Source organism: Notamacropus eugenii, chromosome 3 (assembly GCF_028372415.1).
Source record: "Notamacropus eugenii isolate mMacEug1 chromosome 3, mMacEug1.pri_v2, whole genome shotgun sequence".
Taxonomy (NCBI): domain Eukaryota; kingdom Metazoa; phylum Chordata; class Mammalia; order Diprotodontia; family Macropodidae; genus Notamacropus; species Notamacropus eugenii.
This window is the reverse complement of record NC_092874.1, coordinates 111,666,603-111,682,067: the sequence shown is the minus strand read 5'-3', so window position 1 is coordinate 111,682,067 and position 15,465 is coordinate 111,666,603. Positions and strand designations below refer to the sequence as shown.

At 39.1% G+C, this 15,465-nt stretch overlaps 1 protein-coding gene across 1 annotated transcript in view; it reads right to left on the bottom strand.

Moving 5' to 3' along the window:
* DGKI (diacylglycerol kinase iota) overlaps window positions 1-15,465 on the bottom strand; it is a 552,077-nt gene that overhangs the window by 220,173 nt on the left and 316,439 nt on the right. The window contains exons 16-17 of the mRNA XM_072652615.1: window positions 4,042-4,097; window positions 1,626-1,688 (exon numbers count right to left, since the gene is read on the bottom strand). Of these exons, the coding sequence (XP_072508716.1) occupies window positions 1,626-1,688; window positions 4,042-4,097 (119 nt within the window). The remainder of the gene's footprint in view (window positions 1-1,625; window positions 1,689-4,041; window positions 4,098-15,465) is intronic.

Genomic DNA, 15,465 nt, shown 5'->3' with positions numbered 1-15,465 from the left:
AGAAAGTAACATATATAAGAAATACAATTGTGCAAATTTAAAACACACAGACACACAGACACACACACACACACACACACACACAGAGTCATCTGAACTCTCATGAAATGCAATGACCACTAATGATTCCAGAGGAGAGATGATGAAACACTTCCCTCCTTTCAGTGCTGAGGCTGAAGGCTATGGGTGCAGAATATTTTATGTACTGTCAGATATGGTTACTGTCACTTTGATTTGCTTAGTGTTGTTACTATTAAAAATGTCCTGCGGGGAGGGTTGTATATTACTTAGTGGCTGTGGTATAAAGTACAAAAGGCAGCAATGCAACTTTCAAAAAATTCCCTCTACATATGAAAGAAGAGGAAGGGCAATATGAAGAGAGCCAAAATACAAATTCTATAGTTAATCAAGCAAATCTGAATCTTAAATTACGCTGTGGAAAGATGTATGTCCTAGATCAATGAAAGCAAGAAGCAAAAAAGCCTAGCTTTAGAAGTAGTTTGCCATGATACAGTAGGATGATATCATTAAGTAGAGGGTTAGCATGAAAAAATATCTCTGTATTTTATTTGAGATGGCAGCATTTTGGGAAGTGGAACTTTGCCTTTCTAAGCTATGTAAAAGAAGCTTCACATGGTTTATTACATGGATTGTTTTTTTCTTTAGAATTATGATAAAAGCTACAAACATGACAAGATACTTGAGAAAGTCAAGGATCTGTCATTTCATCATGGAAGGTGCTCCCTTTCTATCACTTACAGTAGTAGATGCTCTTTGACCGATGCTATGAATGAAAAGTTCACCATGCTGCTGACAAGTCAGTGAATGACCTCTCCCCCAAAGATTCATACCTAACATCTTTACAACTTGAGAAGACCTACCAGACTTTGCATTTCATAGGTATAACCTTTGAGAACCATCCAGGGTCACTCTGTCACCATGAAGATGCATGAAAGATATTATTAAAGGTTCCTGATCAAATAACCAGATGTGAAATTTCATCACTAATTCATGGTGTAACCTTGGACCATGAACAATGAACTGTGGTGTAAATCTGGACAAGTTGCTTCACAGAATCACTGAACTAAAAGGCACCTCAGTGATTACCTTTTCCAGCTCCCTCATTTTACAGATGAGGATACTGTGGCCCTGAGAGTTTAAGTGACCTGCCTAAAGTCACCTTTCTGATCCTGGATTTCTTTATGGCAGGTAGGTGGTACAGTGGACAGAGCAATGGGCTTGGAATCAGGAAGACCTGAGTTCAAATCCAGTCTCAGACATTTTCTAGCTGTGCAACCTTGAGCAAGTCACTTAACACCCGTTTGCCTCAGCCTCCTCATCTGTAAAATGAGGATGATAATCTAAGGGTTGTTGTAAGGCTTAAAAGAGAATAATGGTAAAGAGATTAGTGTAGTGTCTGGTACATAGTAAGTACCATATAAATGTGAGCTATTATCTGTATCTGTAACATGGTGGGGGCGGACTAGATTAGCTCCTCAACTCCTTTCTAGCAGTAGTATTCTGCGAGTTCAATTCTACATACATGGGTAGAGTTAATATTTCACTTTATGAAATGCACCCATCCTTAGAGTCAAAAGGGACTGTTCCCCATGTTCCATACTTACCACAACCTTGACATGTTTGGATAAATCCCTGGAGCTTCTCTGCAAGAAGTCAGAAAAGGCTGCCTGTACCACAAAGAAAGAAAAGTGAAAAGAAAAAATACATGTACTACACATATATACATATTATACATAAATTGAACATATGTGTGTGTCACTAAGTAAATCACCAACGCCATTCCCAGCTCTGTGACTTAATATTCATCTCACATTCCTTGTGGTATTCATTAAATATGAAGTCATCTTCTGTAACACCTGTATGAAGTTGCTTATTAGCTCTAAGTGGGTACATATTTCTTTGGGACTATAAATAAAACACATGAATGGTACTAGCTAGGGTCAAGTTACCAAGTTTTCCTCCTATTAGGACTAAAGACAGCTAAAGGAAGAAAATGAATAGACCTCCATATTTTGCAAATTTCAAGGACTTACTCTAAAATTCACTTACATAATATTTTTTTTTCTCCCTGGTCTTCTCACTTCTCTGTTGTTGGGCAGATAATATTTTGTCCCTATTACTCAGGTTCCAATTTTTCTATTAAATGATGTAAGTTTAAGTTCCAGGCTCCCCAAAATATAATTTGGATTTTTTTCCTTCTCCCTTCTCTTCCCCCCTCAGAAATGCCCTTACATGTCTCTTATGGGGAGGGACCTGGGAATCTTTAAGCACACACATAACTCCATATAAAACTCTGAAGATCTCATTTATTCCTAACTCAACTGTGATTTCCCCATGTCAGTACATAAGACTCACTATTCAGTTAATCCATCCTAAGAACATTTTATTCAGAAACCCTGTGGACAGATCCCTGAGCTAACAGCAGATTATATTAGTTCAGCCTTTACTTAAATCTCCCTCCTTCCCTCCCAGTCATGTCCCATCTACTGCTTCACGCACTCATTCTGTCTCTCAGAACCCTCCTCAAATCTTCTCTCTTCTCTGAAGCAATTCCAAAGCCAACATAGGATTTTCAAAGGCTTTAAAACTTAAAAGGAAGAAAAAAGTAGAAAAAAACAAATAGGACAAGTCCTGTCTCCACCTACCAAGCTAAGCACCTATTTCCCAGCCCTTTATTCCCGGACCAAAAAGATGCACTTTGATATTCTGAAGGAACTCAGATTTCTTGTTGAGGCCACTTTTACCAGCAGAGACAGCACCACCTCCACACCCTTTCATCCAGAAAGTGTTCTTGCCTGTACTCTTACATAGCAGATGCAGTCAGTGTGGATCTAAGTGTCTGTTGTTTTGATATTGTCAGTGTACTGGAGACTTTGATCTCATTATTCTAGCATATTCTAGCATCTAAAATAAGGAGAACAGCTGACATTTGGATAGCACTTAGGCTTTTCAATGCTATTATCATCTTCATCTTGTGGAAAAGGAAACTGAGTCTTGGAAAGTATAAATGATTTTTCCCGTGGTCACATATCAGTAAACATCAGAGGCAGGATTTGAATCTCATTTAATTTGATCCTTGTGACAACCCTAGGAAGGAAGTGCTATTATCGCCATTTTACAGATGAGGAAACTAAGGTTGTGGGAAGTTAAGTGACTTGCTCGGGATCACACAGCTAGGAAATGTCTGAGGTGGGATTCAAATTCAGGTCTTCATGACTCCAAATCTAGCACTCTATACACCATGCCACCCCCAATGAAGACGTATAAGAAAGGACTTCCTTCCACTCCTTTGCAGAGATGGAGGACTCTGGATGTGACATGTTGCCTATAATGTCAAACATTTCTGATATGTTGGTTAGTTGTGCTGAACTTTTTTTTTCTTTGCTATAAGTGGTGGTTCTCTGGGAGGAAAGGAGGATGAGATACACCAGGAAATATAGGTGACATAAAAACAAAAGACAGCAAAATAGATAAATGTTTGAAAAACATTGTATGTTCATTGTCCACAACCATCACAACTACATTTGAAGAGTATCATTGTAAAGAGTTTACCACTAAATGATCAAAAGTTGTAGAAGTGATTATTTACCAAAGAAATCAAGAATCCTTAAAGTATTGAAGCATATATATATATATATATATATATATATATATATATATATATATATATATATATATATATATATATATATATATATATATACACATATGTACATATGTTTGTATTGTAGGTAGGTTTATGTTGCATGTCTGTGTCTATGTATGTGTATGTACCTTAATAACGGCAGTGATTTTTTTCCCAGCCAAGCTATAGGATCTCTAATTTACATAACTGTATTGAATCCTTAAATCTTTGTCCTCAATGTCCTCTATCTCCCAGCAAAGGTGTTCTCTTTTGTCTCCACTCCTCCTGTCCAATATGTTTGATCATCCACAGGAATAGACCTTCCACCATGGAGTGAGAAGCATTTTGTTACTGAAGCTAAAATAACTTTAAAAAGAAGAAAGGCCCATACTCACCCCTGCATAAAACATTTTATTTCTAAAGCGACTGTTGAATTTCTCTGGATTTGCTTCTGTAAAGGAGGAAAAGTAAGATTGTTATAATAGTCTCGTTAAAGATGGCTACCCAAGTAGCATTGCTTACATAGTTCCAGGAGTTTCACTGCCACTTTTCCCTTAGGCAGGAGGCCAGCTGGGTACCTAGGCATTCTGGTAGTTATCAATCCAGGGAAGGAATAAGGAGAGAAAGGATGGAGAAATACAAACTGCTCCCAGGGATGTTCTCCCTATGACATGGATACATCCTCCAAATAGAATGAAATGTGACAAATCCCAGGCAAGATAATAATGAGAAATTTGTAATGTACCATCTGCTCCCTTGCTTGTGACAGAATTTGTAGCATTCTTTGGTTTAGTGCACACATCAAAGGCAGATGGTCTGATAAACAGATCTCTGGATTCATATTATAGTTAAAGTACTACTGGAAAAGTTTCAGTCTAATCTTGGCCATGGAGAAGAAATAATGAAATACAACTACCCCTTCTTGGCAAAGAGGTGGGGACCATAGGGATAGGGTGTGGCATATACTGTCAAATAATATCACTATATCAGTTTTTTGTTTGATTAACTGATTTTTCTTTATTGTAAGAAATGCTAGAGGTAGAGAGATTTCAAAATGACTGTGAAAAACAAAAGGCATTGATATTAACTTTTAAGGAAAAAATGTTGATCACATTAGGATTTAAGAAAGAATAGCTGTCAACCCAATATGTTCTGAGTTTTGAGACTCTCTCATATTCTCTGCTAGAAGCACCAGAAAGAGACAAAGTTAGTATCAGGCATGAAAAAATGTTCCCATGAACTAAGAGTATCATAAAATGGCTAAATGAAATGTTACAGAGCTTTCTCCCAGTAACCGAAACTCTAAGACATTCCCAAAGAAGCACCTACCAGCTGTTTGTCTCTCCCTGTTTTGGCTCACACTCTCCCTAATCCAATCTGAGAGCTAGGTCTTTTCTCCAGATCAGTTCCCATTAGTAACCTGACTGGCTGAACACAATTGGAGGCTTGTTGCTATTCTGAATGTTTATTTCCTCTTAATGGCAGATAAATGAAGAGAAATACCCAGGTGTCAGTTCACTAGGTCTTGGCAGGAACTCAACTACAGGGCCTCAGGAAATCTTCCTGGCAATAACTATTCAAAACCATTAGGACAGAAATACTATCCCATGAACTGGAAACTGACAAAGGACATCCAACTGTCAGAGGGAGCATTATCTGGCATTTATAGTGCAGTTTACAGTTACCACTGAATGATCTCCATTATTTGTCCTTTCCACAGAAGAGATGGAGCTGGGTAACCTCTGATAAAGTAAGGAGTCATAGAAAGGCCAGAAACTACAACTTTTTTTAAAACTCTTCATATATTACTTCTCCAATAATTGGTGGAGATAAAAATAATTACATCTGCCTGAGACCAAATGGTGCAAGGCTTGGATCTCATTGTCTCTGATACCCTGACCTAATAGCTACTTTCAGTCACAACAGAATGTTATTATTTCAGGCTCCACCGTTTCAAAATGTGTGATAATTCAATGTGAATGGGCTGAAGTTAAATTGTGTACTGTTCAGGAAAAAGGGTCCCCTGAGCAAATTAATAATGTAAAGAAGTTTGCAGGGGGAATGTTGAACCTAAGAGAATAAACTTTTGAGTATACAACAGTAACCATTTATATATACAAATTAAAATATGAATAATAAAGTCTTTATTTGTTCACTTAATACAGGTCTAGTAGGAATTTGACTTGGTAATGTGTTATGATACATACTTGAAATTTCAAATACATCTATCTATATACATAGATAGATGTATTTGTGTGTATGTGTATTCTTTAAGTCAGAATGGCCTTTCCAATTGGTTCATATTAATGAGGTATTAACTAATAGATAAGATGTTGTCCATTCCATCTTTGTTATCCATTTCAATTCAATTAAAAAATTCAGCCAGAATTTATTAAGTCCTTACTAGGGTCTAGGCACTATACTACACACTGAGGATACGAAGTCAAAAATGAAACAATGCCTGCCCTCAAGGAGCTTATATTTTACTAGGGGAAAATGATGTGTTCCCAGTCAAGTGAATGCAAATAATAATAATCCATAATTTAAAAGCAAAGGAATCTTAAGCACATTTAGGTAAATCAGAAAAGGTTTTTGTAAGAGATGGAAACTACTAGGGATTCCAAAAGTTATAGGAGAAGAGGAAGGGCCTTCCATGCATAAGGAGCACATTCTATGCAAGGGTATAGAGGCAGATGTTGGAGCATCATATTTAGGGAATAGCAATTAGTCAGTTTGGCTAGAATATGGAATACATGGGCCACTTAATACTTGAGTGATGTAAGTCATTAAAATTTTCTGGTCCCCAGTTCCTAAACTATAAAATGGTTTGACTCTAAGGTTCAATGTCTAAGTTCCCATCTAAATCTACGAACCTGAAGGGCTTTTTGTCTTATGAATTATGTGAAATAAGTCTAGAAAGACAAACCAGAGTCAGTCTGTGAAGGGATTTTTATGTCAAACAGAGGAATTCACTATTTTATCCTAGAAGCTATAAGAAACAACAGATGTTCCTTGTGTAGAGGAGAGACATGGTCAAAAGATGGACTGGAGATGGGAGAAACTGGAGGCAAAGAGACCAATTAGGAAAATAGTAAAGTAGGAGACAATAACAAGTAATGTGATTTACACTGTAGCAAGAGTTTAAATTTATTGTATTGTGTTATGGAAAGGCTTGTTTTATTTTCTAAATTAAAAATGAAATACATTTTTAAAAATTAAATTTAAAAAAGATTTTAAATTTAGTTCTAAGACTATTCTGCATATAAAATCTATGACTCAGGCAGAGAAGACATCTCCAAGATTGGGGTCAAGGCTATTGATATTTTTTAGCAATAAGGCCCCAACAATAATTTGGGGGAACTAAAAATATAAGTAAATGGGGGAGGACTCAGCCAACAAGGCAATGCCCCAGTGTCATTAAAGTCCTAAATAGGGTAAAAATATTTCTTTCTGATGCTTTACAGACAGACAGCCTGAAGCAAAATCTAAAATAAGTCCTTTCTGTAGTCCCTTCCAGCCATAGGATTCTCCGCTTCTTTATTTAGAATCTAAATGAAGAGATTTTCCTAATTAGAGACCAGAACAGGTCTGCTTATAAGACAACAGCCCAGTCTTGTAAGGAACTAAGAATATGCCAGGAGTTTACGACTAGACTCTGGGTAGAATTTCATGGAAGCTTCCTTTAAATGCCCTTCCATAATCCGAACATAAGCAGATCTTCCCCTTTATTTTCCTGCCCAACCACTTGAGTAGTATCTGCATTAAAGCCAATGTCCCAAGGGAGGCTTTCACTTCTCTAGAACAGAATGGAGAAAACTTCATCTACTTCTGTGGCATCATTAGAATATGTCAGATCTAATTGAACAGAAATAATATGATTGGGCAAAAGTTGAGATTTATAGAACAGAAACAGCGGAGAGGACAAAGCAGGGCGCTCTGGAGACAGCACTGGACTTAAGAATCAGAAGTCCTCGGTTCCAGTTCCTGTGCTGACATTTACCACTTGTATGATCTTGAACAAGTCATTTTCCATTCTAGGCCTCAGTTTTCTCATCTATAATATAAGTAGGTTGGACCAGATGATCTCCAAGGTCCTACAGGCTCAGATATTCAAGGAGTCTAGGAATCTATTATTTGATGAAGAATAGGAAACTCTCATTGTGAATTCCTGGTACTCACTAGCAATGAAACAGAGCCAGGAATAAGAGAGCCATTGGTTATTGATAATAAAAATGCCTCTAAGTGCACAGATAATCAGCCCAGGATAGTTGGGAGGTTACTGTAAGAGAAAATATACCCTCGGCTAAATTAAGCTGCAATGTAACGAGATAACTTCAAATGGGGAAAAGGTACAGCCACGGGAACATCCTGCTGCTCCCAGCCTCACTCCTCACCTCCAGGAAATGCTTTTCCAACCTTCAAGGCAGAGCCAAACGAGGACACCAGTATCTACCTTGCTCATAAAATGCAGGAGCTCAGATGAATGAGAGATTTGTCTTCCCAATCTCCTCTCTACTAGTCTGGCTGGGCAATCTCTGTTGAGGCCCACCCACTAATCACTGCATTTTTTTCCTACATTTTTCACTGGATCACAGAAAGCCTAAAGTCTAATCCCCTCAGATGGCCCACTCCAAGAACACAGCAGGAAGCAAAGGTTTGACAACCGGCCTCCCTTAGTTTCCAATTCTTTACCACCACAAAGAGAGCTACTATAAATAAAAATGAATAAGTCTGAAAGACTAAAGAACTCTTATCAATGCAATTATTCAAGAGAACTGATAATGACTTCTGCTTCTCACAGCCTAGAAAAGAGGTAATAAACTAAATATGCAGAATGAGACAAACATTTTTATCATAACCAGTGTGGCAACCTGTTTACCTTGACAATTCTTATTTGTTACAAAGATTTTCTTTTATTTTTTTAGTTGTAGGGGAGGATGACAAGGGAAGAAAATAAATGCTAAATAATTTAAATAATAGATTTTTAAAAGCAGCAAAAGATGTGCTTATAAAACCCCTGCACAAAAGCCTAAATGGGCAGGTGTCATACACATAAATGTGCAGAGGTATTATATCAGGTTCCTGACAGTCTCACTGACCAAAGAATTATTTGGCCACTGTTTAGAGACCAACTTCCCAAAAAGGATGGTTCCAATACCAAACTCACTTCTTAAATTGTATTCTAGGATAGCCATGGGAACAATGAGAGTTCAGAGACAGAAATTAGTCCCAGGCTTGGGAAAGGTAGGAATCACAAAAAAGTCATAACACTATAAAAGAACTTATTTGGGCTACTAATGCCCATTGACTTTACTATGCAATTTCTTGTGCTTTATGGATTGAGGAAGCTTTTACATTATTATTGAGGCTGCTAAAAAGGGCCCTGAAAAGATCATACATTTCCCAAAAAGAACAATTTTCCTCTACTTCTTCATCACTAACTGCCTTTGGACACCTCACACTGGATGCCCCGTAGGCAGCTTAAAGTCAACATGTCTAAAACAGAACTTGTCCCCCACCAACCCCCTCATTCCCACACTCTAACCCTTCACTCTTCTGAACTTACCTATTTCTGTCAAGGACACCACTATCCTACCAGTGACCTAGGCTCACAACCTCAGTATTATCCTTGACTCCTCCTTCTCACTCATCCCACATCTCCAATCAGTAGTCAAAAATTTTCCAGTGCCTCTTATATGTCTTATTCTCTCCATTCACATTGCTATGACTTTAGTTTAGTAGTATCAAACTCAACTTGAAATAGGGGCCACTAAACCACACACAAATATCACTATGGGTTGCAAACTGACACAGAAAACTACATGTTAACATTTTCCATGTTGTTTTAATCTGGTTCCACCACATTAGGGAGGTATTGCCCACCATGTTTGATACCTTCGTTCTAATTCAGTCCCTCATCCCCTCTTACCTGAATTAATGAAATATCTTTCTAATTGTTCTCCCTCCCATAAGTCTCTGCTCACTCCAATTCATCTTCCACTCATCTGCCAAAGTCATTTTCTTAAAGCTCAGGTCTTACAATGCCCCCCACCCTGCTTTTCTTCTCAATTACTCAATAAACATCAATGGCTCTCTATTACCTCTAGGATCAAATATAAGTCCTCAATTTGGTATTTAAAGCTTTTAAGAGCCTGGTCCCTTCCTATTTTTCCAAGCTTCCTATACTTTATTTCCTTCCATCCACCATTTAATATAGAAATACTGGCCTATTTGCTGTGGCAAATTCCATTTCTCATGTCCTTGCCTTTCCATTAGCTGCCCCCCATTTCTCCTATGGTCTCCCCCTTTATCTCTGGCTCTAAGTTTGCCTGGCTCACTCAAAGCTTACCTTCAACATGTAGTCTATCCTAGTTCCTCCAGCTAGTAGTATCTTCCTCCCCTCTGAGATGAGCTGTAATCTCCTCTGTACACATCGTGTATGTACCTAGTTTTTATATGTTGTATCCCCCCACAATCCCATTAGAAAGTAGCTCCTTGAAGGCAGGGGCTATCTTGTTTTCCTTGATATCCCCCATGGTTAACAAAGTGATGGCACGGGGCAAGTTCTTAATAAAAGCTTATTGACGTAACTCCACTGGGTTCCAAGAAACCCATGGGGGAAGGGGTAGAATTTAAACAAGAAGAAGAAGAAATAAATGAAAGCTGCATTGGAAAACAAAAGCGTCTAGCAAGAAGTCACCCCCAGCCTGGATGACATTTCAGTGAAATGAAAAACTTGATGAGAAGGAGTATTTCAGGAGAACTCAGAAATATTGTCGTTGCTGCTGTTCAGCCGCGTCTGATTTTTCATGACCCCATTTGGGATTTTCTTGGCAAAGATACTGGAGTGGTTTGCCTCTTCCTTCTCCAGCTCATTTTACAGATAAGGAAAGTGAAACAAACAGGGTTACATGACTCACCCAGGGTCACATAGCTAGTAAGTATGTGAGGGTGGATTTGAACTCAGGTCTTCCTGACTCCAGACCCATGCTCTATCCACGAAGCCACCTAGCTGCCCCTGACCTCAGATATGACTGACATAAATATAAGTGACTCCCTTCCTTGATTTAGGGTTTAGAAAACGAGCTGAATGCATGCAGAGTTCTAGGAAGCTCCCTAATTCAGCCCCAAAGAATTCTGCTGTTGACTTATCGACCTGAGTTTAACTCAGACTTTCAGCATCACCCACTAACCCCTGGGCTCAGGCACAGTATAGAATTAAAAGCAAAAGCCAAATGGGACTCCAGGGGCAGGAAAGATATTGAATGATGTGAGATGTGGAAAACAGAAAAGTAAACGAGGAATGATTGGTTTACTAGGGTCTGCCAGACCCCTGGGAAATAGTTACAGAGTAACTAAGGCATGCACATATACACAGCATATACCTATCACCAATGGTGGGAATATTCACTGGCTATCAAAATGTTGTTAGGGGGCCTCAGGAGCAACTGACTTCCCTTTCAGGGCTATACCTCAAGTAGCTGCTCCACTCCTTTATAACTGGATCCCTAACAAAGAAGAGGGGACAAAAGGGTGCTGGACAATTGGGAGAGGGGGTTACATGGCTTATTTCTGCCTGCTGCATTCCCATTCCCACAATCCAGAGACCTAGGGCATGCCTAACTAACACCCTATGCAGTACAGGCTTCTCAGCCTTAAACATGTATGAAATATATATTGCTTCAATCTCGCAGACATTTTTTTGGAGCTTTGTTTCTCAGCACTTTTAGTCAACATTGTGATATTATAAAAATCAGGACAAAGGAGGCCTGTTGGCCAAAATTCACAAAGCAGCTAGCGTACCGCAGGATGAGCAAGGAAAATAAACAGACTGTACCCTGGAACCATGCATATCAAGTACATCACTCAAATATATACACAGAGAATAGTGCAAGCCAGAATATTCTTGGAAATTTAATGACGCACACAGCTCAATGCACTTCATAAGGAACTTGGGAATAGAACATGTCCTATGTACATGAAGGGCAAAGGGATATAATGTAGTAAAGTGCTGGAGGCAGAGTCACAAAGGCTTGGGCTCAAAATCCATCTCAGATACTAACTGGATAAATGTGGGCAAATTCTTACTCCTGTGCCTCAGTTTCCTAATCTGTAAAATGAGGGGATTAAACTAGATGACACCTAACGTCCTTTCTCCAGCTATGATCTTGTAGAACTGGGATACAAATTCTACCCCTGAGGCTTGAGAGCTGTGCATCCATGGGCAAATCACTTAATCTCTCTGAAACTCTGGCAACTGTCTAAGATTTATCTATAAAACTACAAAAATTCTGTGATTTGCCTCAGTGAATGAATTTCCCTGTCACCTATAAATATAGCATCTATCTGTCTCAGGCTAACAACCTTTTTATACCAAAGATTTAAATTACATCAAAGATGTAGAATTAATAATCTACAAAGAAACACATATAGAATTCCCATTTACATAACTGATTATAGACAACTTAATATAACTGATCATAACAGCATAAACGAAACCTTTCCCTTGTACACTGATGAACCATAGAAGTTAAACTGGACTTCTGTAGCTACAATTTCATTTCTTTAAAGTTTGCTCCCTATCTCAATCCCCAGAGTAACTTTGAAATCTCTCTCTTCAAGTTCCTAGCCACACCCCTATTTGCCCTCCAACTTTGTTGAGAAGGTTAAGGCCATCTGATGGGAAATTCCTCAACTCTATTCTCAATTATTATTGGCCATCCTCTCCCTTCCTTTGGTTTCAGATACACATGCCCTACTCTTTGATAAAGTTAATCCTTCTACACACATCCTTTATCTTCTTCTCTCCCACTTCACCTAAGACTCTGGTCTACCAATCACCCCCTCTATGTCATGTACACACAACTCCAATATAAATTACTGTATTCCTCCCTTCCCACCAGAGCTTTCCCATCTGCCCTCAGACATGCTCAGGTCTTCCCCAATCCTCTCCCTTGTCTTTTTACTCCACGCAGAGTTTATTCCATCTTTCTTCTTTACTGTAAGATGATGCATCTCCCAGGGCCTCGTCACCTCCCTTCCCCTCATCCCCTTGCAGTTCAGCTTCTGGAACCGATCTCTCCAGTTTTCAACAAGGATTCCATGATTGCTCTATCAAATAACCTTTCTTGGTTGCCTACCTCCTGTAAGTACGCTGCACGTAACATGTGACGTTGGTGACTACCTCTGCTTTGGGACTCTCAATCTTTCCTTTCCCTTGGAGACATCCTTCACATTCTCCTTGTTCTCATGCTACTATGTCAATCATTCTGTCTCCTTCATTGGTTCATCATCCTCTTCCTGATGGTAATGGATGCTTTGTAAGTTTCTAATCCCACTGATCTTTTCATCTTTCTCTATATTTTATTCCTGGGGCAGCTAGGTGGTGCAGTGGATAGAGCACCAGTGCCGGAGTCAGGAGGACCTGAATTCAAATTTCACCTCAGACACTTGACACTCACTAGCTGTATGACCTTGGGCAAGTCACTTAACTCCAATTGCCTCATCCGGGGTTATCTCCAGTCATCCTGATGAATATCTGGTCACTGGGTTCAGATGACTCTGGAGGAGAAGTGAGGCTGGTGACCTACACAGCCCTCCCTCACTCAAAACAAAGTCAAGTGCAAGTCAGGTCATTATTTCTCTGATGGTATGGTCTTCTTTGGCAACGAAGGATGAACACACACACTTTATTCCTAGGCCATCTAAACTAGTATAATAGTTCAGTTATCACCTCCATGTCTAAGACATCCAAGTCTAGGTATGACTATGTCATTCTTCTGCTCAGGAAGTTCTAATGGTTCCCTCTTGCCTGTAGGATAAAATACAAACCTCTCCAGGCTATCAAAACTCATTGCAGTCTGGCTCCAGTCTACATTTCCATGCTTAGTGACTGCACAATACTCCCCATATAAGAGTATTGTGTGGGAAACATGGAAATGTAGACTGGATGTTCTTGATGTACACTTGATGTTTTAGTCAACCTGGACTATTTGCTGTTCCTGGCACATAATCATCTACCTATAGTTTCTATGCCCTTAAAGGTATGTGCCCCATTTCTGCACTATGCTTCCTCCTCTGAAAATCCATGGATTCCCTCAAAGCTCAGTTCAAATGCCAACTTCTATAAGAAGCTTACCCTTATTCCCATCCCACTCCTCATCCCAGTTACTAAGCACTTAATAAATAGTTTATCATTCATTCAGTCAGTCAGTCCTTCTATGTGCCTTGTACCTCCTGGCTTCCTTTCCTTTATAGATGTGATTTTTTTATACATCAGAAAGGTGTGGCCTTCTCTTTGTCCCCCCGCTATTGAACATCTCCATCCTTCAAGCCCAACTCTTTTGCAAATGAAATTTTCTCTTTTTCAATTAATGAGCAGTTATTTTCTCTCCCTCTCTTAGAGCCTCACCCCACTGAGAAAGGTAAAAAGAAAAGGAAAATCTTTGTATGCAGAGTCAAGCAAAACAAATCTCCACATTGACCACATCCAAAAATGCCCCATCAATTGTGAAATGACAACTTACAGCACATGAATGCAATCAAATGCTACTGCGCCATACAAATTATAAAATGAACAGTCTCAAAGAAACCTGGAAAGACTTTAATGAGCTGATACTGAGTGAAGTGAGTAGAACTAAAGGAACAGTTCATAAAATAACATCAGTATTCTAAAGGCCAACTCTTAATTCCTGGATCTTCCCTTCCACCTCAGTAACAATGCTTCTCCCTCTTGTCACTTTACTTACCCCTCTCCTATGTCTCTATAGTCTACTATTTTGCATCACAGTTATTTGTGCTTGTGCCATACTTCTTAATGGATTCTAATTTCCATGACAGCAATGACTATCTTAACTAAACTTTCCCACAATGCCTGGCACAGTGTTTTAAAAAGAGAGAAGGGGGTAAGGGGAAGGAGGGAGAGAAAGAGAGGGTGCTTCAGAAGTATTTGCTGAATGAAATAGAATTAACTTGCCAAGGTCTATTTCATGCTTGCTTTCAGATGGCCTTTTTTCAGTTGTGCATGTAAATTTTCTTGTGTGGGATTAAAGTGAATTTAAAATGGATCTTATATACAAGTTGGGCCCCAAACTGAAACTACAGGCCAGCAAACATTCTGCATGGTGGTATGTGTGATGGCAGCTTGCAGAATGAGATTATCCACAGCCTCCAATTCCTTCACATCAGCAGTCCTGCCTCAAGCAACAAATTCTGAATCAGAACTCAGCTTAATGAATTTTTCCACCCAGGTATCTGATGCTTGGAATCTGTTATTTCTGTTTCCAATTCCCTGTTCCTCCAGAGTCATTACAGAGACAAATTTTCAGCAGGCACTATGGAAACGAATCTTCAACTTAAAGAGAACATTATATTGGCTCCAGTTGGCAAAATGATACTTGAACAATATTAGCAGCTCCGATTTTCCCCTTTGGCATTCTCAGCCACTCCTGGCTTCAGCTCTCACCCCAACACAAATGACTACCCAGACTATATGTCTAGCCCTTATGACTTTCTGGAGCTCCAATCCCACAATTCTAACTTCCAAATGTCCAACTGGATACCTTTTCATCATCTCAAATTAATCATCTTTATTCCCTTTCCAGCTCTGGGATTTCACTATTTCTGACAATGGCACATCCCTCCAACACTCACATTTAAAATCCAAAACCTAAGCTGATAGCTCTCTCCCTCATATCACCAACATAGAGCCAGTTGATCCTTCCTTCACAATGTCTTTCACACTTATCCTTTTCTATTACAGATGCCACTGCCCTAGTCCTAGTCACCATCTCGGACCTATATTACTGCTATTCAGCCTC